Genomic DNA, 24,145 nt, shown 5'->3' on the forward strand with positions numbered 1-24,145 from the left:
ATTTTTTTCTTAATTACTTTTTGTACTTTAGCTCCTGCCACTGAAACCTCTTTTAATTATGCCCTCTTGTTTTCCACATGTTTCGCCAAAAGCTCAGCCCACCGTTGTATGGATTTCTGCTCTCAGCTGATGTCAGGAATTTATTTTGAGGCTCTCTATATTTGAAGGAGCCAAAAAATGCAAGTGTGACAGACCATTGTGGCTTTTGGTGAATTAAATACTTTCCATCACTTTGACAAGTGTCGCCTGGTCATAAATCTTCTCCCACTTCCTCAGCCTGAGCCATTGGAACCCCAGTGCTAGCTGATGCTTCAGCTCTGAAGGCGGCAGGATGGAGGTGTAGCAAAGCTGCACCAAATGACCATCAGTGGGCATCAACAGAGCAGCTGCTTTAAAGTGCTGTACTTCACAGAGAGTTATGTGGATATTGGATATTACATCTATCACTGTGACGGAGGATTAAATATCTAACTACAGAACTCCAACTGAGTAAGGATTACTGATCGAGGTCCTTATGCAACACCTCTGGCTAAATGCTGTAGACCCATCTATCAATAGCATGTCAAGCTGGGGCCAGAACCTGGGCCTTCCTCTCTCCGAGGACCAATAAAAGCCAAAGTGTTGACACAATGGCCCTTTTCTCCAGGCCAGGCTCAGCTATCATCCATTCGGTGTGGTTCCCTACTCCCTTACTGACTGCCAAAGACCTCCAGTTTTTATCATTACTAAATGGTTGGAAGCAGAAAGGAAAACATCCAATCATATGGGGGTGGAGGAAAAAAAATAGATCATGTATGCCATGATCCACTAGAACAATATGCCAACCTATGAAACACAAATGTATAAGTAGAAACCAATAAAAAAAAAAAAAAAAATCCACTTTAAAGACCACTTTACAAGCACACAACTGGTATTTTGGAATCAAGGAGCATTTCAAAAAATAGCTACTGAGGGACAAACCAGAGTCAGTATACTGTACGGCTTTCACACTCAAAGTCATAATCAACGCTACTGCACTTGTTAAAGAGGACCGCTGCAACAAGACTAAACTAAGAAAACAAGAGGAAGTCATCTGCAAAGAAACTACCACTTTAATCTCTCAGGCAGGTCATGATCTCTGTGCCCAACACCAAAAGGTGAAGCCAATAAACCTTTGGCTTTGCTAATAGTGTGTATCTTAACAGAATAGCTTGATATTTTCTGAAATATGCCGATCTGTGCATTGAACGAGAAGTCACGAGCAGCCAGTTAGCTTAGTTCGACATGTCGATTGGAAATATTTTTGACTCACACTGACCAAACAATACAATTTTGTGTCATTACCTTTTTCTGAGTAGAGAAGAAATCTCTCATGTGAAATGACTAACTGGTGGAAAATAGTGTGTTCACGTTTAATAGAAATGAGCTGACTGAGAAAATGACTTTTTGGGACTTTTTGGCACCTTTTAAAAATATACAGATACTCTTTTCCAGTACTTACGTTTCCCATTCTTACCTAAAGAATGATGCATTCAGCATGGCCCTCTGGCGATAAAGTGACAGCTGTAAGTTATTTTTTCCAATTTTTTGGAGCAGAATCAATGTAGTACCGTCGAGCCAGTGGGACTTCAGTACAATATGTGGTATTAGCCTCAGTTTCTGCAGGACCTGACATTAACTACTGGTCACATCACACAACTGCCTGTCTGAAGCCACAGGTTGGGACAATGTGAAAAAAAAAAAAAAAAACTAAAGGAACTTGAGGATTTACTGATGAGGGCAACTCCTGTGAGCAACTTAGCCTAAATGGATAGCTCTTTGGAGACTGATCAGAGATGAAATCATTGTATGAGGCAGCAGCTCATGATTTAAAAGCTATAGCATGCAAGAAGGAATAGGCTGTTTCTCTAGCTTTCTCAGAAACAGACCAGCTCTGCTGAAAGCCTACTATGCCTTGATGCAGTAAAACAATTTATTGTCAAGGAAGGATTCTCCTAGACCACCTGTTGTGCTCAGAAGCTACAGGTTATGTAGGACTTACCCACCAAAAAATCCAAATGGTGAAATGTCAACAGTAGGGTATGAGTTTTAACCTGACATGAGGAACCAGAAGAAGACGAAAAGTTAACATGGGGTCTGACACCTGTGATCCTCAAACAAAGCTCCACAGAGGCCACAAGTTCTTCATCACAACCCTGAGAGCTCTCTTAAACCTGAGAACCATGAAGTGGAGAGACTCAAACAATGGGGTTGAAGTGGAGGAAAGCATGCCAAGGGTTTATGGTCTGTTCTGAGTGCTCGGGGCGGTGAAAAGAAGGCTCATTGTCCGGGGTTGGGCCGCTGTCTTACGTCCCCGAGGGGGAGATGGTCCCCTCATTGCTCGACACTGGGTGGAGAACATTAAGCAGCTAGCTAGTGTTAGTTACAAACTGAAAAGAAGGGGCCTAAGCATGGAGCCACCACACTATTAAAGCAACATTCCTTCCTCTTAGATAATGGGCCCTTAAAAGTTTTAATAGGAGGATAAAAATGTCAGCGCATGGAAAGGAGAATGGGAAAGGAGTTGAACCGGATTGGGTTGGGCCGAGTTGCAACGCAGATGGTCAGACGGAGCAACGGGGCAGCCAGCTGGTCAAGGAAGTAACTGCTCCCCACCAACTCCCAAGTGCTACTGTTTGGTCTGTTGTGTGAGCACTGATTTTCTCCAGCTCCTGGAGAGCTTGTTCAGACTGCTCATTTATTTCACAGAGGAGACGCTAAAAGCATAAACAAACTAGTTCTTGATGTATAACCTTGATTAGGATATTACACTGAAACAAAACACAACCATATATTTAATGCTGTGTACCACATTCTCACTGGTATACATCACCAGTGTAATACTTTAAATGAGCACTTCTGGAACGGAATATACAGTGTTAATGTATATAATAATATATGCATTGTGAGAGGTTTATTTGAATAATGTATTATGTATGTTACATGCACACTGCTGAACGTCTGCCCATCTGTGTCACCGACAGTTGCAGTTGTGCAGCACCTGCTATGGGACGCTGCCACTCTCCCCTTCACTCTTCCTCTCAGTCTATCAAGGTCACCTCACTATGGAGTCCCAAAGGAGCAAATTATCCTCTCAACAGAACAGACAACTCTGGTGGCAGAGCACAGCTCACTTTCTTTAATATAGAGATACAAAAGATTAGAGATACAGTATGTTATTACAGAGGATTGCCTCTCCCTTTTGATTCTTTACAAAATCAAAAGGGAGAGGCAACTAAAGAAGGCGTCTGTCTGTGCAGAGCTCAGTCTGGCCCTCTGGTTAAAGCCATGACGGCCAAGTGTTAGTGGAAAAACCCCATTGGCACTCAGGCAGTCCGCAGTAGCAAGCCGGGCTGGCCGGCTTAGAGATGGCCTTCAACAAACCCATGAGCAAAAAGGATGCCCATCTCAAATGAGGGACGGCGAATTCAGTTGCAATGGCGCCAACATTTGCGAAAGCCCAAAGCACTGATGTATATTTGCTTAAGGGTGGGGGTGAGGGAGTGGGGGCGTGGGGCCTGTCTGGGCAAAGAGGGAAGATGAGGGAACATAATGTAGGAAAGAGACAGGGGAAGAAAGAGGAGAGAAGATGGGTGGACAGGGAAAGACAAGAAGAATATAGAAGTGTCCCATATGTCCTTGTCTCTGGCGCTAGACTTCTGGAAGAGATTTAATAGGTAGCAATGGAAGCATGAGGCGTTCCTTTCGCTCCACTTCCCAAGAATAGGAAAAGAGCCTGGTTATACGGTTGGACTGCAGAGCAATGGACCAGCGACTTTTGCACTTGTAAAAACAGTTCTGTGGCCAATGCACAGACAAGCAGGCAGGCAGGCCTGCTGAGACCCACTAAGGGGAACATGTAAGAACCAGGTCGGCTCCTGCACAGTGAGAAAACCACAAAGCACAAGACAAGAAATTGCGTAAAAACCCATAAAAATCCTTATAACAAACAGATATAGTCATATATTTGAGCTTGCAATACTAAAAACTGGATCACTAGAATGACAGACTCTGGCATTTCTGCAGAACATGACTTCATGAAACTAAAATGTGGAACAGTCTGCTAAATGGATATTACATAGTAGGGAAGATGCTAACTTCTATCCATTTGTTATAAGTAAAAAGAAAACAAAACAAAAACAAAACCCCAAACAAACTAACATAAATAAATATGAGTCAGTGACCCTTGCCTGATTTCATAAAGAAGAAATGTCATGGCTGCACAGCAAAACGAACTGAGACAGTGATGCAGCCATTTATTATGGATTTGATCACAATATTGGAAAAGTCCTCACTTTGCCGCAGCAATAGCCACCAACCTGAAGTCAACACGCCACGGTCTGCATCTAAATGTCATAACAGAACGTCTGAATGTGCCTCCAGCGGGATTAATTCTTGAATTATGCGCTTGTGCATAAGCCTGTGTGTATGTGTGGATGAGAATGTATGATTATGTCCGTCACGTCCACGGTGTTCATTTTTTAATTTGAAAAAGAGAGATTGAGAGATACAGAGGAGAGACCAAGGGGTAACAACACCTTTGGGAAGCTAATGAAAGCTGTAAACGCAGGAAGAGATTTTCATTGGCACACATTTCCTGGAAAGAGAAGACGTACTATACAGACACAGAGCTCCACTTACATCATTAGCCAGGTGGCTGATAAGGCCAATTTTTACAATATTGGAAAGATGATGAAATATAGAAAGATGGAAATATAAGTAAAATGATTTTAAGATCAATCTAAACATATGGCAGTTCACTGGCCTGCATTTAACTGGGTCAATTACCTTTCAGTTATTGATTTCTCCATATAATATCAGAAAATGCCTGAGATACTCCATTTAAATAATGTGTTCAAGCAGAAAGTTCGGACATTTGATAGGCTGAAACTGAACGTTTGGTCTTTTTTGCTTGAAATTATTAATCGATCATCAAAATAGTTTCTCCATTGATTAATCTATTAAAAATTTTCACAGTTTTGAGTACACAGTGATTTAACTTGCTATGTGAGATTTCCTGTTTTAATCCTGGGAAAAAAACTGAACAAAACATATGATTCTGTCACACAGACTTCCTTTCATCTTCTCTGGTTTGTGAGTGGGCACTTTACAGGCTCAAGTGCAGCGGTGCATAAACAGATTTATGCCAGCAGTGAAAGGTGAGGCATCGGGGTTCATGTAATCAAAGTTTTCCCTCAGACGAGTTTCAGATTGTTATGTAATCACCAGACAGGTGTGACCTTTAAGACTCCTTGTTGATATCCACAGCTTTCCTCACAATGTCGGTTGTACCTCACTGATTGGCAGATGTGACAGGGACCTTGATCCAGGCAACTCAACTTTATGTTAAAAGTTTCATCTTTCCTTTGCCTTTTGCTCTGTGGAACGTGTGAAACGTGTTCAGCTGCACCGCCTGTCAATGAATTCTACACAGCTCTTGATTTGATTATTTCTCCCCATCGTCATTCTTTGGTTTTACCTGGCATTCTTGTCATAATTAAGTTATTCATATATTCACATTATTAAGATTTAGTCAGGTAGCGAAAATGAAAAGGTTCTTTCAGTTTTTCTTTATTAATGTGAAAACGTCGAAGCTCAATATCTCAAAATTGCTCAGAATGTAGACAAAATGTGACTATTTCAAAGTGGCTGTTTGGTGTTGTTGGAGACAGGGACAAATAGACTGAATACATAAATTAGTATACGTGACTTACGCAACGACCCATCAGTACACACTTAAGGTAATTGCTCTACCGGATACTCAGAAATATATGGACGTGTGGTCTGACTGAGCTAGAAATTCCTGAATTCCAATGTGCTGGATCCCATCTCACACACATACGTCCCTGTTATCCTCCTACATAAGAGAGACAATAAATCAAACACAAAGCAGTGGAACCCCTCTTGACCTAAATGGCATTCCTATCAACCACTAAGCACCTTGGCTGGCCTTTCAAAGGTCTCATTTCTTGACTGAAAAAAAAATGTTTGGGGAGAATAAATGAACTGTTACATTTTGGCCAGCTAGACGATGGAGCCTTCATTTGGCCATAGTTAGTCCTGTTTGGGGGTGGGGGGGGGTCAGGTCTAATAAGAGACAGGCCGGCAGCAGCCTTGTCATTAGTTGAGAGGCTAGCAGACTCCTGCTGCCTAATTGGCACAGCCTCACTGCTAACAAGGGCTTCCTACCACGAGGGGAAAATGGACTGGTAGCACCATGTACTGCAGTGACCAGTTCTCCACCATCCCCAAGAAGACTCACAGAAGTTGCCCTAGGAGCACCTGACCCATTAATGAAAGAAATGAAAAGCTGATGTCTTTTTAATGAGAACAATAAAGCTCATGAACGAACTGCCCCCCCAGGCTTTGCTCTTTAAGAGACTTGGCAGAACGAATGCAGGGTTGCATTTGCATTTAATGCAACTTGGGAGATTAGATTAGTTTTAATTTTTCTCAACGACCCCCCCACCCCCACCCCCACCCCCCCCGCCCCGTGAGCCATTTGTGCATAATTTTTAGGAAGTGAGTTAAGTGATGTTTGCAACAATCCAGGCTTATTGCCCAATAACCTGGCAAAGCTACTTCCTCACCACTGTTGCAGACAAACACTGTATTAAAAGCACTAATAATAACCAGATAAGAAGTTTTTCTGTTTGTTAGTTTTTCTACATTTAATGGGTAGAAACAGGGTGGGTAGCTAATGAATGGATAAAGTTTATATTTGGATGAATGGTTTAATCTTTCCATCCAAATCTGTCTCATCTGGAAGCAATAAAGACAAAATTAATATTAGAATGGATGATTAAAAGAAACCGAGAGAAAGAAGAGAGAAGAAGTTAAAGGCAGACAGGTTGGAGGGAGACTGGACTGGTCTTCCTCTGACAACACTGATGTAGTTGTGGTGCTTTGAAACACATGATCCAGCTTTTCAATTCACTCAAATAACACTGCGTTTATGAAATGTAAACATTGACAGTTCACTAGGCCAAACTGATTTCATAAACCAGACTCCCAAGATCCTCGGTTTACCATCTAGAGGACTCAGAAACATAACGGTCTAATGACTTCCAACATGAGCAGTTATCTTCCAAAAGACAGGAGGGGGGACACGAAGGGCAGGGACAAGGAGACACATGGATCCTGTTGTGCATTCTGTCAGGGCCCCAAGGAACCAAAAGAACTGCAATACAGTCCCAGCCTGAACCGTCAGAGATGAGGAATCTGAGGACAGCTGGATAATTACTCCTTGAATAAATGTGCTTTGTGATAGCAAAAGCAGCTGTTCATTTTCTCTGATGCTGCTTTTCAGAGCAATGACAAAACAAATCTGCTGAACAGAACACAGAGGCAGAGTACGCTGTGCAACAATGCACAGAAAAATGCTTCTCCCTTTCCATTATTTTGAGGCACGCAGAGGAGTTGAAATACCCAAGAAACTGATCTTTTTATGACAAATATCAATTTGTGCCGTTAAAAATAATTCCAAAGGATTTGTCACAGCCTAAATTTCTGTGCTGCTTTTTCACAGCCTTGTAAAGTTCAGGCAATGAAGAGAATTTCTACAAGGCAGCATGCAAAATTTAGATACTGCTGTAATGTTGTCAGTGTATGAACATCTGCGGTGCTCTTGTGTTGGATGAGCAAAGCTCAGAGCAGGTTTGCTCTGTATTTTCTCCTGTCACGTCCCCATCCCACAGGAATGCTCTAAAAGCAAGAGGTGTGTCTGCCCAAGGGTACACCTTTAATTGTTTTCTCTGCTCAGGCCCTGCAGGCCACTCTCATACCACATACCTTAAAATGCTGCCAAGCTCTAGATTGGTTCAATTTGAAAGGGTGGGTAGAAAACAAAAAGAGATTTATCCCTGCTCTTTTTTTCCATTCCCTTCTGTCTGGAGACACTTACCTTCACTCACCTTTCATTTAGGCCTGTTAGGGCTGATCCCAGTATGTGTGTAAATACACTAACTCATATTTTTCACAAATGCCTGGATCTGAACACACAGATACAGTAAAACTTAAAAACAATGTGCATTCACCACATCCCGTTAAACCCAAACTAAACTAATTCACTGGAGCCCAACAGCATGTACCCTGCTGTTTTCTATAAATTGTATGTTTATTTATATGTGCGCGCGTGTCTGTGTGTAACTAACCTTTGGGCCTTTGGATACAGGTATGCTGGTTGTCACTCAGAAGGAATCCTTCTCTGCAGCGGCACTCGTAGCTGCCCATCATGTTGACACAAATCTGTTGGCAGCCGCCATTGCCCTCTGAGCACTCATCCACATCTGCCAGGAGATAGACACAGAAATTCAAAATGAATAAGATCACTTGAAGACAGAAAGAAAATGCTACACAGATTACTTTTTGGCTGAAGGTTGTCTGGAATCGTGAACCATTTAATGGATAAAGTGCTGTTAATTGGGATTAACTCTGAAATGAAAACTCTATTATATGGGGTATAGGCAATAAGTGAATGGAATAAAAAGCAGTACGAGTCTGCAGCCATGCCAGTGACTCGGTGAGACTGCATTTACAAGCACAGTCACATTTAGCAGGTGTAATATTGATCATGTTTACTATCTTGTTTGTCAATTTTCTAATGACGACGGTGCTATATGGGAGGTATAAATGTTGCTAAAACTCATCCTGTGGTGGACATGACTAAAGGCAGTGAAATATTGTTATTGAAGCATTTGACTCATAGCCACAAAATGATAATTTCACTGTGGCGCTAGAGGAAAACGACAGAGGATCACCAAAGACATGATGATTAATCCTTTGGGGATTGCATGGTCATCCATCTTGTCATTGCTCAGATGTTTCAGCCTGGCCAATTCTTGGACCAGCAGACTAAACTTAAGAAAATTTAATGCCAATAAATGTACCTGTGTAAAAAGCTTATTTGAAACTGAATGAATATTTGTTCCACTTATGTTTTTTTATATTTCTTTTTGAAAACTAAAACCATCCTCAGTATTGCCTCCTGATAAAAAAATTGAATCAATATCCACAACTAATTTTTAAAAATGTATTTCAAATTTGAAAAGTGTTTTTCAAAATTGACTTTTATATTACTTATGATCATAATTTATATCACGCAAACAGAAGCTGGGGTTTGATTGGAAATATTGTGAAAAGTCAGAGTTTGTCTTAAAAGGTCTGAGAAAGCCAAGTCTGTAATGGAAGCACACCAGAGTTACACTGAAAACTTCCAAATGTGCAGCACTAAGCTATAAAAATGCACAAGCAGCACAATCCCTTGGCAAGTGGGAAACGTGATCTACCTGGGTCAGAGTACCTGCTGATGATGAGTGTCTGTCAGACCCATGATGGGAAGAATGCAGGGAGATGGCAGGATGTTGGGGAGGAGACACAGAAGAAACCAATGCCACTATTAATTTTCAGAATGGCCCCATGTATGGCTTTCCAAATAATTTTGCAAATCAAAGATGTTTTTTCCCTTCTATCTTCTATACCATGCTGCAGAGCTTAGCAGCTTCAGCCTCCTCTCCCTGTGTCTGACTGCACTGTCTTCCCTTCCATCTTCCCCCAGAGATCTGGGCTACATCCCTCATTACTGACCATGCTGGAACCTTATCCATCCCTCTGCTCAATGCATCAATAATCTTCTGTATACACAAGCCTTTTTTTTTTTTTTTTTTTAAATAAACTGTCGTGCGAAACTAATTTACTGTCTATTTGTCCAGTCTGAGAAGACCTCTAGATTAAGTTTCCTTTCTGGGAAATTCTCAGCCAAGCAAAGTTAGAAGTTTGACTTCACCCCGTTCTCTCTTGTCTCCCTTTTACACACTGAAAATCAAACAGACGTGGAATCACAGAATGCACACACACATACACACACGTTGGGCTAGCAAAGTGGCACCTGATGAGACAGAGACATCTGGGATTTATGTGTAGGTCGCTGGCAGGTAGCAGTCATGACCCTTGTGAGCTTGCCAAGTCCTCTCTTCTGTTCTCACATTCCATGTACAAAACTGTCTCTTCCCTCTAAAAACAATGTGTTGTGTCAGTCGAGGTCAACTGGCTAAGACATCACTCTGCAGCCAGTTGAAACAGCTCAAACTGAAAAAAAAGTTCACTAAAGTTAACATTTGGACAGTAAAGGGACAGTTTCGAAGAAAAAAAAATTCAGGCTTTCATTCAACTGTGTGGTTGCTTTTGGGTTGACCTCATAGCATCTCTATCATCAAAGTGGCAGTAACAGAGAGCAGACCTTTGAGCTGATGAAAACTGGCAAAAAAAAAATAAAAAATACAATACAGCTGCACCTTTGCAGATAAACTGTTAGCATGCACCAAAAAAAACCCAAAAACAAACAAACAAAAAAAACTCCACAACTCGTATGGGAAAACATCCCCACACATGCATAAAGTCTCTGACTCCTGCTCACACAAACCTGAAATAAAAAAATTAAAAATGTAAAGTCTACACAAATGCAAGAGTCCACAACACATGAACAGAATGCCCACGAGATATGCAAACCACTTCAGACGACCTTGGGGAACACTCTTTCCATACCCTCAGCGCATCAATGAAGGTTTCATTTCCTGATTCCTTCATCCCTTCAAATGAGGCGTCGCCTGTCAGTAGATCTCTCCTGCTTAAATAGCTCCCATAATTGCCTGTGTTGTGTGCTGGGCAAGGCTGGCGTCCAAAGCAAATATTTCCAAGCGGAAAGGGGTTCTGGCATGGCCAGGAGAAGTGCTCATGTTATTTAGACTTAAAACATTTTTTAAAAATTCTCTTGAGAGGATGGAAAAAAAAGTCTTAATCAAGTTAAAAGGGCTGCCTTACTTCTGAAAAATGAGACATGCCTCTGCTCTATCCCTGCTTTACTTGAGGAGATGAAGGGAAAAGGAAGGTTCAAATGGAGAGAGATTAAGAGATTGGTTGTGTTTGCAGAGGCCATGTCCACTGGTTTCTCAGATAGCCCTGACTGTATATATAACATTTGGCCTTGTGCAGAGCTTTAGAGCCATGTAAACATGGCGGTTGCTTTACAGAAACTCCTGAACACTTATTTGGGAGAAAAGCTCAACTGCTCTCTCTCTCTCTTTTTTTTTTTTTTCATTTATTGGATCCAAGTTCTTTGCTTATTTTTGTTTGTTTGTTTTTTCCAGGAGCAGATGAAAAACTCCTGCTGTCTGTCATCAAAGCTGTCCATGCTTCCATCCTGTGGCTTGGCCTCTGTCTAGATCAGACAGAACTGGCTCTGTCGTCTAGACATACCAGAGACAAAGAGGTGAGTGGACGGACTCTGGCCTCTTTGGGCACTTCATTTACAGGAGTTGAGGAGGCGCGCACTCTTTAATAAGGCAGCAAATCAGAGCCATGTGCAGGGGCAGGCAGCAAAACAGCTGGGGACGGCAGGGGCAGACCATGCTGCTCTGGTAGATGAACAGGCACCAACTTGTCTTCAGTGGCACACATACACAGCTCGCTTCAATTAAAACAAGATCCTTTCTTATTTTAAACAGGGTTATGAGACCTCCTCCTGCTCTCTGGTGCTTCTGGAGTTCAATGACTGTGCATTTCTTCAACTACTTGACTGAACAGCGGCCACAGCACGAGGTTTGAACCCGGCCTGAAAGAACTACCGCCCCTGAGTGCACGGACACAGAGACAGGCATGATGTTAACAAATATTTGAGCCTGTCAGCCGAGCTTGTATAAATTGATATGTTGCAAGATGTTCTGGACTTTCATCTGCAGAACACACGCCCTCTTAAATCATGACAGCTGAAGCATTAAAACACACAGTATTTAGCTGTGAATGATTTGCTCCAGCGCTCCATGTCTGCCTGAACGACTGTTTCTAATGCAGCTATTTGATTCACATCTGCTAAGCAAACATGAATAAAATGTTTGTTTACTGTAGCATTTCATTCTCAAATCAGCAGCAAGGTTTGATTTTTATGCTATTGCATAAACAAAAGTGAATGCAGCATTGATTGAACTCAGACTTTCTCAACTTCGGGCCCATCTCCCAGGTAACCACTTTGGTAAATAAGCACAGACCTGGAGTTCTTTTTCCTAAATGAAAATCTATGAGCTAAGATCATGCTTACTGGTTCCTGCAAAACAAGTCTGGAAGTATTTTAAAAACAAAACCCCAGGATAAGTGTTTGGGTGGACAGCCTCATGCCAATGAGACAAGAGGCCCTGCGCTGATGTCTGATGGCTCCCAGTCTGGTACATGCTCACATCACTAAACCCAAACTCAGGCTTGAGTTTCCTCCAAAGCCCTGCCAGCAGGCTCAGCTGGAATTGTTCATTTCATGGTGCATGGAACTGAACAATCCTGGTCGAAGAGAGAGGGAGTGTGTTGATACAGTCTTCAGGAGTCAGTTAATGCACCATTCTTAAGTCCCCCTTTAAACTCATCACCGTGGCTCCTCTCCTCTCAACTGTGGAGGGACTCTCGTGCCCAAACCCGATCAGTGCATGTCACAACAAAAGCGAGGTGGCTGCTCGCTGAGGTGTTTGCATCTGCAGAAGGGAAGTGAAGAGAGTTAATGCTAAGCCCCAGCAGCGTCTGTACTAATGGGAGAGGAGTTAACCAGATCAGCACAGGCTAGACTAAATCTGCCGACATATTCAGGAGTTAAACATTTGTAGTTTAAGACACATCACCAGGGCTAAAATCAAGTATTTTCTCTTGAAGTAAGAGGTGCAGAGGTTATCATTGCTGGCTTGAAAGGGCAGCCACTGCACTTTAAAGGAATGCATTTAAAAGGCTGCAGAGCATATCAGCATGACGCTCTTTGATGACTGTTTTTTTCCCACCAGAACCTGGTCAATAATACATCAGTCTGAAACCTCCCGTTTGATCAGCCAACCTTGCAACATGACCCCACAGGACTACAAAAGTAGGGATTCAAGCTCCACCAGACACTTCATGGCAGATGACAGATAAAGACATTTTCTATTAAACAGTCTGAGGATCACTTTCAATTTCAAAGGCTAAAAAAAACAATAACGACGAAACATAACTGTACATTTACAGCCATTAACAACAGTGCTTACTGACTGTGACATTTTGGTAGTTCTACTTCAAAATCAAGCTTTAATGACATTGCTTTTGTGTAATAGATCATGTTTTGTCTTTGGGGAAGGTTAAAGTAAAAGGGCATTCACTTCCCTATAAATTGCATAGGGAGTTGAGCCCTGCTAAATCAATACAAACTAAATCAGTTTTGGTCAATAGAAATCAAAGGAACATGGTCTGTTAAGCCAGTGTGAGTATAAAGTATGGCTGCTGATATGAGGCTCCAGATAGAAGGAGCCATATCAGTTCTTTAGCAAAAGGGAGCGATATAACATGAGCAAACAATGCTTTGACAGCACAGTGTGTGTGTGTGTGCGTGTGTGTGTGTGGGGGGGGGGTTTGTGGAACATCTATGCTTATTTCATGCCTGCCTTTGTTTATTCCACAGATTTATATTAAGACTGCATGTAATTGTGGCATTTCCACTTTGTCAGAGCATAAGAAATATATTTTTTATGTCTCTTTTTGCTCCAGATGGAAGCGAAATGTTGTGATTTGTGGTCATAAGGACTGAGAATGTTTGTGCAGATGCTTATGATATTAAAATGCTTCAGAGAATTTCACAAAGTAGCCACGATAAGAGGGTATTTGGGTTTCTGTCGGACCTCAAACAAAACACAGAGGTCATAAATGTGGGGACGGTGGTGCTACAGTGGAGAACTAATAGCCTTCCTGCATCTGGTTTTCATTGTAAAAAGGATGTGTGTTTTGGATTAGATTGACATTGATTCCTGTTTTCCCCAAGACTTGAGAAATCCTTTACAGCCTTACCATGAAAGAGGTGTGCTAATTAAATACCATATCTCCCTCACCCTGACAAGATAATGGTAATCAAAATTATAAAAGATGTAATCAGGTTCTTATATGCTTCACTTCTTCTCTTCAGTACAACTTTTGTGTGGGTACAATAGCTCCCCGGGAGGTAAATTATACAGTGAATGACATCTCACTCGGCGCAGACAAGAGCAGTGCGCTGTGATATTGCATTGCTTCCACCTTGCTGACTCCCTGACATTGTTGTGGGATTTAGAGAAGACCTCAGAAACCAGAGTGTCCCCGGTGAGGCATGCTAGGCAGCGTTCTGCTTCACACTCTGCCGCCTCCTGCCGCCTCCTGCCACCGCCCAATGTCATTATGCTGCCAACACATCCAATTACAAGAAACCGTGTGGCACGTGCAAAAGCAAGCAAACAAAAGACGATGTCGACAGGGATTCGTGTGTGCAGGCTCTTACTGGATGAAGAGAAGCCTCAGCAGGGCTGAGAGCAGGAAGTTGTGTTGCACACTGGGAATATAGACTGCAATGTTAGCATGAAATGAAAATAAAGAGGGAATAAAACAAAATAACTGGGTCTTTGTGGAAAGAACAACATGGGGTAAATCCAAAGAGAAGCACCTTAAAAATCTCTGACTCCAAACTCAGCATGAACTTCTGAGGATCAGGTGAATGCCTCCTCTGCTGCCTTGGGCACATCTGGTCTATAAGGGCTCCGGGGTTCTGACCTTGTCTGGGAACCAGCCGCTTAGGCTCTCTACGCCAGGACCAAAGGGAATAATCTTTTCTCAGGGGCCAAGAAGGATCTTAAACCTGAAAGAAGAAGCTGGGGCCTTAACATGAAACCTTGGCTCTGCCTCTTCCTTTCCTCTTCTGTGTTTGTGCTGCAGATTATTCCATTATCCAGGCATAGCAGGGTCGCGATGCAGTAGCTGGATTTGTACTTCACAGCTGCAATATATTCCATGAGTGCATATTATGTCCTGTTTGTTGTTTGTGCTGAGATTTAAAAAATATTTGCTCATTTAATATTGAATTGGATGGATGTCTATATAGGAACCAACTTCTAAGAGAGCTCTTCCCTCTTCCATTCAGATAATGTACAGTTAGAACGTCAAGGGTGCAGATGAAACAAACAAAAAAAAAAAAAAAAAAAAAAAATCCCTCTCTTTTTGATTGTGTGTTACACTATAAAAAACTGTATCAAAGGGATCGATGGAGGCAACTCTGTTTGATGCAACAGCAACAGCCACACAACCATATATTGCGATTACACACCTGCACGCAAGGCAGGAGCTCATCCACGGTAAAGCAAATGATCCACGCACAACTGAATGTTGGTGTTAAATGGCTTGGAAAATAGCCCCGCTTTACACTGATGTGAGAAAGCCAGAGTCAGAAAGAAACAGAGAGTGAAGAAAAGGTAAAAAAAGAGAGCTAGAAATAGGGAGAAAGAAAGAGAATCCAAGACACGGGGACATCATCAAATCAGGACAGGTTTATTATCGATCTGCAGATGAGAGTGTTTTCCATTCCTTAATCCCAGCATTTCATACAGTTCATCAAGTAACCGTAGGACTGAGTGTGTTGCCTTTTGTGCCCGCATGTGAAGGCCTTTTCATTTGATTTGTTGCTAAGTGCTAAGTTTTTTCTGTCACCACATCACCTTAATGTAAGATCTTGTGTACTGAGCTGTCTGTTATGTTCCTTTACAACTGACACACAGCTGTTACCAGAGAGAGACGGACTTCAGTCCTGAGTGAAATGCATCATGCTGTGGTTGTAACCAAGAGAGAGAAGATTTCTGAGGAGCAGCAGGAGCTCTGACTTGGGGGTTTCATAACAAACAAAGGGAATTTAAGGTGGTGGTGGTGGTGGTGGTGGTGGGGGGTGAGATAGGAGACAAAATAGGTTGGTGTGGTGGGGGTGGATGATGTCTGTGTTTAGCAGCTCCCAACAGCACGAAGAGCTGTGGATTTTTTTCCCTTTAATTTCATAACCTTTTAAGTGTAATGTTCTCTGCGAGACTAATATGAATTGCACACTGGTGAAATATTAAACCATGGGAAAGTACCAGCGACTGACGGCTCACTCCAAGCTCACAGCTCAGGGTCAAGCTCCTCATGAATTCACAACTTTTCCTAAGACTTATTACAAGACTTATGAAAGCACATTTTAAGACAACCTGTGAGATGAGGAAATAGCTAGCATTTGATGCAGCAGTCGACCAAGAGCTCAGTTCAAACATATATTACCATTCGTGATGGGACATGAGACGTGGAGAGAATTAATGCAGCCACATGGGTTAAGTCAGTCTGACTGGGAATTTTGACGCATGCATCTTAATGTATCTGCTCACTTAACAAACTCTTTTGTTGCAACACAATTTTCCTGCATAATTAAGCCAGCTGAATACACACACAAATCGAATACTCACCCAGACAATTATGTCCATCATGTGCCAAGCGGAAGCCATCATAGCACGTGCACCTGTAATTTCCTGGGATGTTAATGCACTCGTGGACGCAGCCACCATTGTAGTCGGTTGCACACTCATCGACATCTGCAAAAAGTTGGAGAAGTCTTAAAGAAATTTCTTGGGATTTGGGGAAATAAAGAGTGAAGTAAATGAGATTCAAGCTCATGTATTTTATGTATCATGTTTTGTACTTTTAAACAGCTGCTATTATATTTTAATGTAAATCTATCCATCACTCAACAGATTTTCCTGTCTATCCAAACTTGCATATTTTTCTGTGAAATATGAAGAAACGACCAGTGACTGGATACCTTAGCTTAGCATACAGACTGTAAATGAAGGGATATATGTGGCCGATCTCTGTCTAAAGGAAATAACAACCACTGACAATCACCTTTAAAGTTAACAAATGAACATGTGATCTCTTGTACGTTTAATCTATACAAAAGTGACAGTGTGAGGACAAAACCACTAATTACCAGAAAACATAAAAAAATTTAAATTCAGCAAAGATTAGTCTTTTTTTTTTTAATCCTTGATGTTTACCTAAACTAACCACACGCTCCATTACATGGTAGGCCTTCTACCTGCCATAAAGGCTTGGGAGTTGTATTCAGCTTTTTATATAACTCTTTTGAACTTTTGCTTTAAAACCTGAGCACTAATTAAACCAGTTAGTTGAGTTTTAGATACATTAAATCTGTTTTGTTCCACAAGAGCACTCAGGAAGTATACACAGATCAGAAAACAGCTATGGTAAGTACTGGGCTCACCTCATGGTGATTCAGTTTGGCAATAGCCCAGAATTTGACTAATATTGCGTTGTTTTTAAAAAGGCATAATACTTAATACCATAATTATTATCCTAAAATGTAAAAATTTTCAGGCCAGAAGTTCTTTTTCCCCTTGGTATTTCATTGCTGGCAGGATATAAAAGCACATGAAACAGCACCTTGTCAAGTATGAGTACCTTTTACCCATGGAGCAGAGAATTAAGCCAGCGGTGAAATAGAATAATTGAATCATTTTTATAAATCACATTTGTGTACAATTAAAAGCTAAAAAGGAAACACATTTTGTAGGAAAATGACTTTATGCCATGTATATCATCAGAAAGGAATTTCCATTTAATTAGTACTGACATTATTGACATCACTGACATTGCAGACTGATTGGCAGCCAGTGCTTCATAAAAGGCAAATACTGGATTTCAGACAGATGAATCAATGTAACCCTGAAGTTTATCGGAGCCTGGTAGCTAAAACTGAGGAAATGTGACAGTGAAATGAGAGCGTAGAGTCAGAGAGATAACAGGAGACTGCAGATTGGCGTGACAGCCCAAGTGGAGTTGTCTGTTATGGTTATGACAATGATGGAAGGGCCCATACTGAGCAGAACTAGACAAGGTGGATTCAGAACACAGCGCTCTTCCGCCCAGCACTTACTGGCCCATTTAGGGCCGATGATCCTGGATGTTCAGCTCCTCTTTGAGGCTGCCTCACTCAGGGCTTAATGGGACTTGACAGGAGAGGGATGGGACTGCAACAAAGAAACACTCTGCTGCTCCCGTTCTCCCAGCTTCCCACACATCTCTGTCATTCCCTGATCACAGCACAAAAATCACTCATCACTTTTTCTTCTCCACTCTGAACACGAGAAACACCACATGTTCATCTAAAATAGATTCTGGTTGTACAGCTTCGAGTTAGATTTAATTCAAGGCTTTAAAACAAAATTCGTGTCCTTTTGAATCCATTAGATCTTGGTTTGTCTTGTAGTAAAGCTATGTATACATAGAAATAGGACCAAGCTTATTTCTATCATTATTCCTGTTATTTAAACTATATCACGAGAGTTGAGAAACAAGTACCCTCTCTGCCCTGCCGAAAAATCCTATAATTCACCAGTGAAGCTTTAATAGGGAGCATATGTTTTAAAAGCCATAAACCAATAACAGTAGAAGCCAAAATGAAAAACAATTGGAAAGGGCAAAAATAAATTCTAATCAAATTTATGAAGTCGTTAAAGTAAAATAAATATCCTGAAAATCAAGTGACCTTCAAAAATCCTGTAAATCATATGGTGATTTGTTATTTTATTTTATTTTATTTTTTCTTAAGCGAAGCCCTTCAGCAAAAAGCTAATCTTAACAAATCATTAAGAGCTGAACAGTGGAGAGCAAATCAATTTGGTCTGATCTGATGACAGCATCCCCCCCCTCAACTCTACTGGCAACAGCCACAGGCTACATTGAACAAAGGCCTTAGATCAAGCACTAAAACTAAAAACTCTAATTTGAACCATAGACTGCGCAGACAAGAAGGTTGCTGAAGCATGACACTCCTACACAACTTGGAGCGATGGGAACTTTCAATGTCTTCGTGCTTTCTGCTGCTGCTCCTTGTTTCAAGTAAATCAGCGTCAGCCGTTTGCACGCTGACCTTTTTGTGACTAATTTCAACAGACAGTGAGTCAGTATATCCTCATATACGGCCACCATTATTTAAATTGTAATTTCCGTATCAGTGTTGCTTTTGAGGTTTTTGTTGTTTTTTTTTTCAGAAGCATATCAGCCTTCAGCAGCCATCAGCTAACTTCCAATTCGATGGAAACCCTACCTTGCACATATTTTACAACAGATTCAATAAAGCAAACTTTTTATAACCTACAGGCATAAGGCCATTAAAAACACTCAGTCGAGTAAATGAAAGAATAATAATAGTAAGGAAAGAAATGGCATTGTGAAATATGGTTTTGTAATAATACTAATAAAAAATTGTGGGATATAATGATCCAGAGGCTTTGGGCACATTGAAAAAGGCTAGAAAAACAGACTTGTGTCTGACAGTCTATGAGGCCTGCCTCTGGCTGTGGAAATATCCTTGACTGCTTGGCAGGGCCTCTGACTGCCGTTTCAGTCGCTATCTTAATTCTCCCCTCTAACATGTGCAGGAAATTTACTGCTTCATTTCATCTTGTCACAAAGGAGCACTCTGCACCTGGCTCTCCCCTCACTTCGTCCACCGCTCACTCTCATCTCCCCTCCCCTCTTCAGGAGAGTCTTAGAGCTAATGACTTATGTTGAATGAGACAGAAGCTCTTATCAAGCCTGTCACCAGCCCAGGGGCTTACATTCAGAGAGATGAGACAAATCAACACGAGAAACTTCACTGTGCTGTAAAAATCCAGTCCATGCTCCCTGCAGAAGGGAACAGAAGTCAGGCTCCAACTACATGTGAAAATGAGCGCATTAATTCTATTAGACTTTTACCTTCACAATGTTTGCCGTCCCCTTTATAGCCTGACTTGCAGATACATTTGTATGACTTCAGGGTGTTCTGGCAGATGGCGTCGATGCTGCAGTTGTCAAGCGCCTCTGCACACTCGTCCACATCTACAAAAGGAAAACATGGGAATGCAGGGGTGGTTAGATGATGAAGATGAAACTTTCCATATCAGTCACGTTTAGAACCCGAATACGGCAGATTTTCTGAACCTCAAGCTGGAATTTTTTTACAGTAACATGAAAATTCATCTGGATGGACATTGCCACAACTTTGATTTTTATTTTGATTAAATTGGTACCACTTGCAAAAAACATCTGTTTCCAAATGATGAACAGTTTCATATTTGTAGTCACAAGTAAATACTGACCACCCAGACTTATGCAAACAATTTTTTAATAACAAAAATAAGAGCCTGAACAACACATGAAGGAAAAAATTACAATAAAAACAATGAATATGGCTAGTTTTTGTTGAGATTACAAATATTCCATAATCTTTCTCTCTGCTACTTTATTTTCTGTCATCATTCCACCTTTAGTTAATAAATGCAAGAAAGGGTCCAAAAACTAATTATGAAAACATTATAATAATATTAATAAACAAGCTATTGAATCCTGAAAATTGGTATTTGACCAACAATCTTTATTGCACTAAAATTTGCACTGAACTCAAAGTACAACTGAGGCTGATTAATTTTGAGTCATTAATTTTTAAAGCTAGTGAAAATGTATTGGGGGGAAAAAAAAACGCAATTTGGATAGCGGCTGAATTTTACTTCAATCCATGCAATATCTGTTGAGACATTTCAATAAAATTGAGCAACAGGAAAAGTCAGTGGATCATAAAAGACAACAGGAGGCCTCCTCTGAATATCACAGAAGTTTGCACCAAAATCCATTCTTGCATAGAGGATACAGTAATTCAGCCAAGAATAGAAGTAGAGATATTCCAGCAGTTTGTGGGGGGTAAACCAATAGAGTGATGTCATCACTAAAGCCACATTTTTAGCATAACTGAAAATCAAACCAAATCAAGTGAGAAATGCCTCCTCTTTTTCAGCAGAGCCACAAAACAGCACAAGATAAAAGGTAAATGTGTAAATGTTGTTTAACTGCTGCATTGAGTTTGAATTATCAAACTGAGAATGTGAAAAGATAAGATTGGAAATGGTTTTAAGGGTGATCAGGTTTGCTTCATGGATTCCCTAATCCCACCAAATCTCAGTTAACTAGCCCAGGTGTTTAGGATTATCCCCTTGCACACAGGGGAAGGGCAGCTTAACAAGGTTTACATAGCTTCCAGTATCCACTCTTATCACAAACCCTCCGCAGGAGCCAGCTGATCCCACTGGGAAATGACCTGCAACCTAAACCCGTGAGCTTAGCATATTGCCTATATCTGCCTTTTCCTGGAGGACATGAGGTCTTTAGTGGAAAGGAGGACAATGACAGTGCAGCCTTAACAAAAGTTTAGGGCAAGTTTGTATCACAAAACTGAATCCAGTACAATCATACCAACACCTTCAGGCAAACACAGAACAAACATGACAGGAGCATTTACTGTATTCAAATGAATGTGATTCCAAGAAGAACAGAGAGCTTCACAGTCAATACTTTAATGGGAGAGTCCTGTACACAAACTGGTCATGCTATTACGCAACTTTAACAAAAGGTTTTCAGATGTTCCTATAATGCCTGATTCTTAAAGAGAAACATTCATCTGAATCAAAGTTAAGACTGATGATACTGAGAGCCTGCAGCCGTGTCAGAGCCCCTGGAAGGCTACAGTTTTGACACAGATGTAGGGCAGACATTTCACTAAACAACCAAAAATGTCAAATTTATGGTGGCACTAGAGGAAAAGTCAGGGAGATCAGAAAGCCATTTAGTGATGCAAGAGCTCCACAAACCCTCTATTGATTTATGGCATGTGAGAACAATATGAATTCACCTGAGGACCAGCCTGCCTCTGTTCTCCTTACAGTCCATATAAGAACAAGACAGGCTATGTGAGGAATTGTTTTTCAATGGCGAATGTATTAATCACAACAAAATATCTATCTTATTGTCAGGTTTCTTGGTGCCAAACCTCGGTGGTAATTGATATTCATTATGGCAGAAACCCAAAGAATCCCTCTTTTCATCTTGTTATTAATGTTTCCATCTGGACCATCATTTCACTTAATCTTTCCAGTCTGCAAAGTTGTCAGCTCTCTTACTTTGGGACACACACACAAACACACACGAGGTTTATACACTCCCATTTTTCAAAACAGGCCTGTCAGAGACTGCAGCGACGATTCAGAGATTAACAACAGCACAAGACATCAACTGTGGAACCCATCAGCACAGTTTAACCTGTATGGTGTAAACATGCTATAAACTGATGTTTAACCCATATAGCATGCAGTGAAAGATCTTATGTATGTATGTATATACACAATATATATGCTGTAGTAAGTCATAAGGTATCTTGTGCAACAGCTGCAACCCAATATAAGTACAGATACACAGTCTCTTGTTTTTCCACTTGAAATATGCATTTATAACAGGTTGATGCTGTTGTTGCTTCAGGCAGTTGAGTGCAGGAGCGTAGGTCTACATATCGAGCTGTAAGCGCCTCTAATGTTGAGATAATAGCATCAGCAATGATGGGTGAGAGCAGCTCGCTCTGCAGTTTGGGTTGTAAAAACAAACAGAGCAGTCTCCGTGTTTGGTAAAACCATCTAAACCGGTGACATTAGGTGACTTACTGTGCAACAGTTCCTCCCTGCTGAAAAGTTTCCTTTAGCAGTTGGCAACTAACTACAACTGCATCTTTGTGCAAATCTTACTCATAACTTCACTTCTGAAGCGCAGCACGTTTACAGCACAAGCTAAAACTTCATAAACAATTAATAGAGACAGAGAAAATAACGGTCTGTTTGCATTTAGTGAGAAATATATCTCTTCACAGATCTGGTGATCCATGGACACAAAGAGACAAACACTGGACACTAATGTCAAACAAATGTATGAGAGATCCATGTTCCCGTCACCTCTGGTGTGAGCTCACAGAATGAAATGAAAATAAATTAAGAAATCCTGGCCCACCATCTATAATCATCCATGTCTGTCAAAGCATGGCTTTAAAAAAAAAAAAAATCTGCCCATAAAAGCTGGTGGGAGCATTCCAGTGGACACAACAAAAGCTAAATGTATTGGTCTTGTTTGAAATCCAAATTGCCTTTGCTATGGAAATAAACATGTCAGAATCAATAGATCCTTCACTTCAGTCCAAGGGACGGTCCTCAGAGAGCTTCAGTAAAAAAAATTAAAATACAAATGAAAAGTAAATAAATAAATAATGCAGCATTTCAGTGTTACTGCCCTGGTAATTGACTCATGTCCAAGATGAAAAGATGGTGTTTTTCATTGAGAGTTTCTTTCATTCTTTTGTGCTGAGGAATCACAGTTGTTGGGAACAAGTTAAGTCAGCGGAGGATGAAGCTGGCGCTTTGAGACAAGGATGAATAAACAAAGTCAAAACAAAAATTCCAAAGAAGAAAGATGTTGGGCAATGCTCAGATGTTTAAACAGTTTCCTGCAGGGAAAATGTCATTCTGAATATTACTGCTGCTGCGGCTCTCTTCTGCTTCATGCACTTGAGCATATTAAAACCACAAATAGTTTGAGTCTGTGTTTAAACCCACTGGCATTCATGGAATATTGAATTCAACGATTTTGTGAAGGATGAAACCAGGTCGCACAGTAATGAAGTATGTCCTCTCTCCTGAAATTATTTTACATCATAATGTATTGTATGCTCAATGAAATTCAATTCAATTGTGCAACATGTCAAACATATAAATCCCTTAAAGAGCTGTTGCATGTTCTGGCCCCATCAAAGCCAACTTTTTCATTTTCAGCGGGTGAAAGTAGGAGAGATCCCGACTTCAGTGGGCATATAATGGGATTTATCATAATTATATTAAATTTACTGTGCAAGACATCCTTACATCCACAGAGGCGGTGATTAGGAAAGTTACCCTGAAAAGCTATTCGTCCGTTTATTCCAAAGCAGTCCCCACATGTAAGAGCTGCCAGCTAAGGGCTACTGGCTGTGGAGGTGAGACCTTGTCAGAGGTGCTTTCCTAACTGATTTATTGGAAGACTCTGGGATAAGCAGTGTATTTAGCTGGGCCAGCTCGAGGGGGTGTTTGCAGGAATAAGACTCAGAGGGGACAGCGCGAGTGTGTGGGAGAAGGTGTGTAGTTCAAACATAGGGTAATGTTTAGTTTGAGTGTTGAGACCCTTGCTGTTTGCTTTGCCCCCGCCCCACCACCACCACCCCATCCAACCCATCACTTCTCCCTCAGATACAGAAATAGACTTGAGTGGAGCTGGGACACCCATAGGTGTAGCTTTACTTGGGCCGCTTGCAGCCAACGCCAAAATAATTGTTAAAAATGCTGACTGAGTGATGCATTCAGCCAGTGAAGTAATAAAATATTCAGATGTGTTTTTCCTGACAGAA

At 41.1% G+C, this 24,145-nt stretch overlaps 1 protein-coding gene across 2 annotated transcripts in view; it reads right to left on the bottom strand.

Moving 5' to 3' along the window:
* Positions 1-24,145, bottom strand: part of scube3 (signal peptide, CUB domain, EGF-like 3) — a 66,459-nt gene that overhangs the window by 31,033 nt on the left and 11,281 nt on the right. For both annotated transcript variants that reach the window (XM_029505696.1, XM_029505695.1), the window contains exons 2-4: positions 19,615-19,737; positions 16,302-16,427; positions 8,172-8,306 (exon numbers count right to left, since the gene is read on the bottom strand). In XM_029505696.1, the coding sequence (XP_029361556.1) occupies positions 8,172-8,306; positions 16,302-16,427; positions 19,615-19,737 (384 nt within the window). The remainder of the gene's footprint in view (positions 1-8,171; positions 8,307-16,301; positions 16,428-19,614; positions 19,738-24,145) is intronic.

This window comes from Echeneis naucrates, chromosome 7, assembly GCF_900963305.1.
Source record: "Echeneis naucrates chromosome 7, fEcheNa1.1, whole genome shotgun sequence".
Classification (NCBI taxonomy): Eukaryota; Metazoa; Chordata; class Actinopteri; order Carangiformes; family Echeneidae; genus Echeneis; species Echeneis naucrates.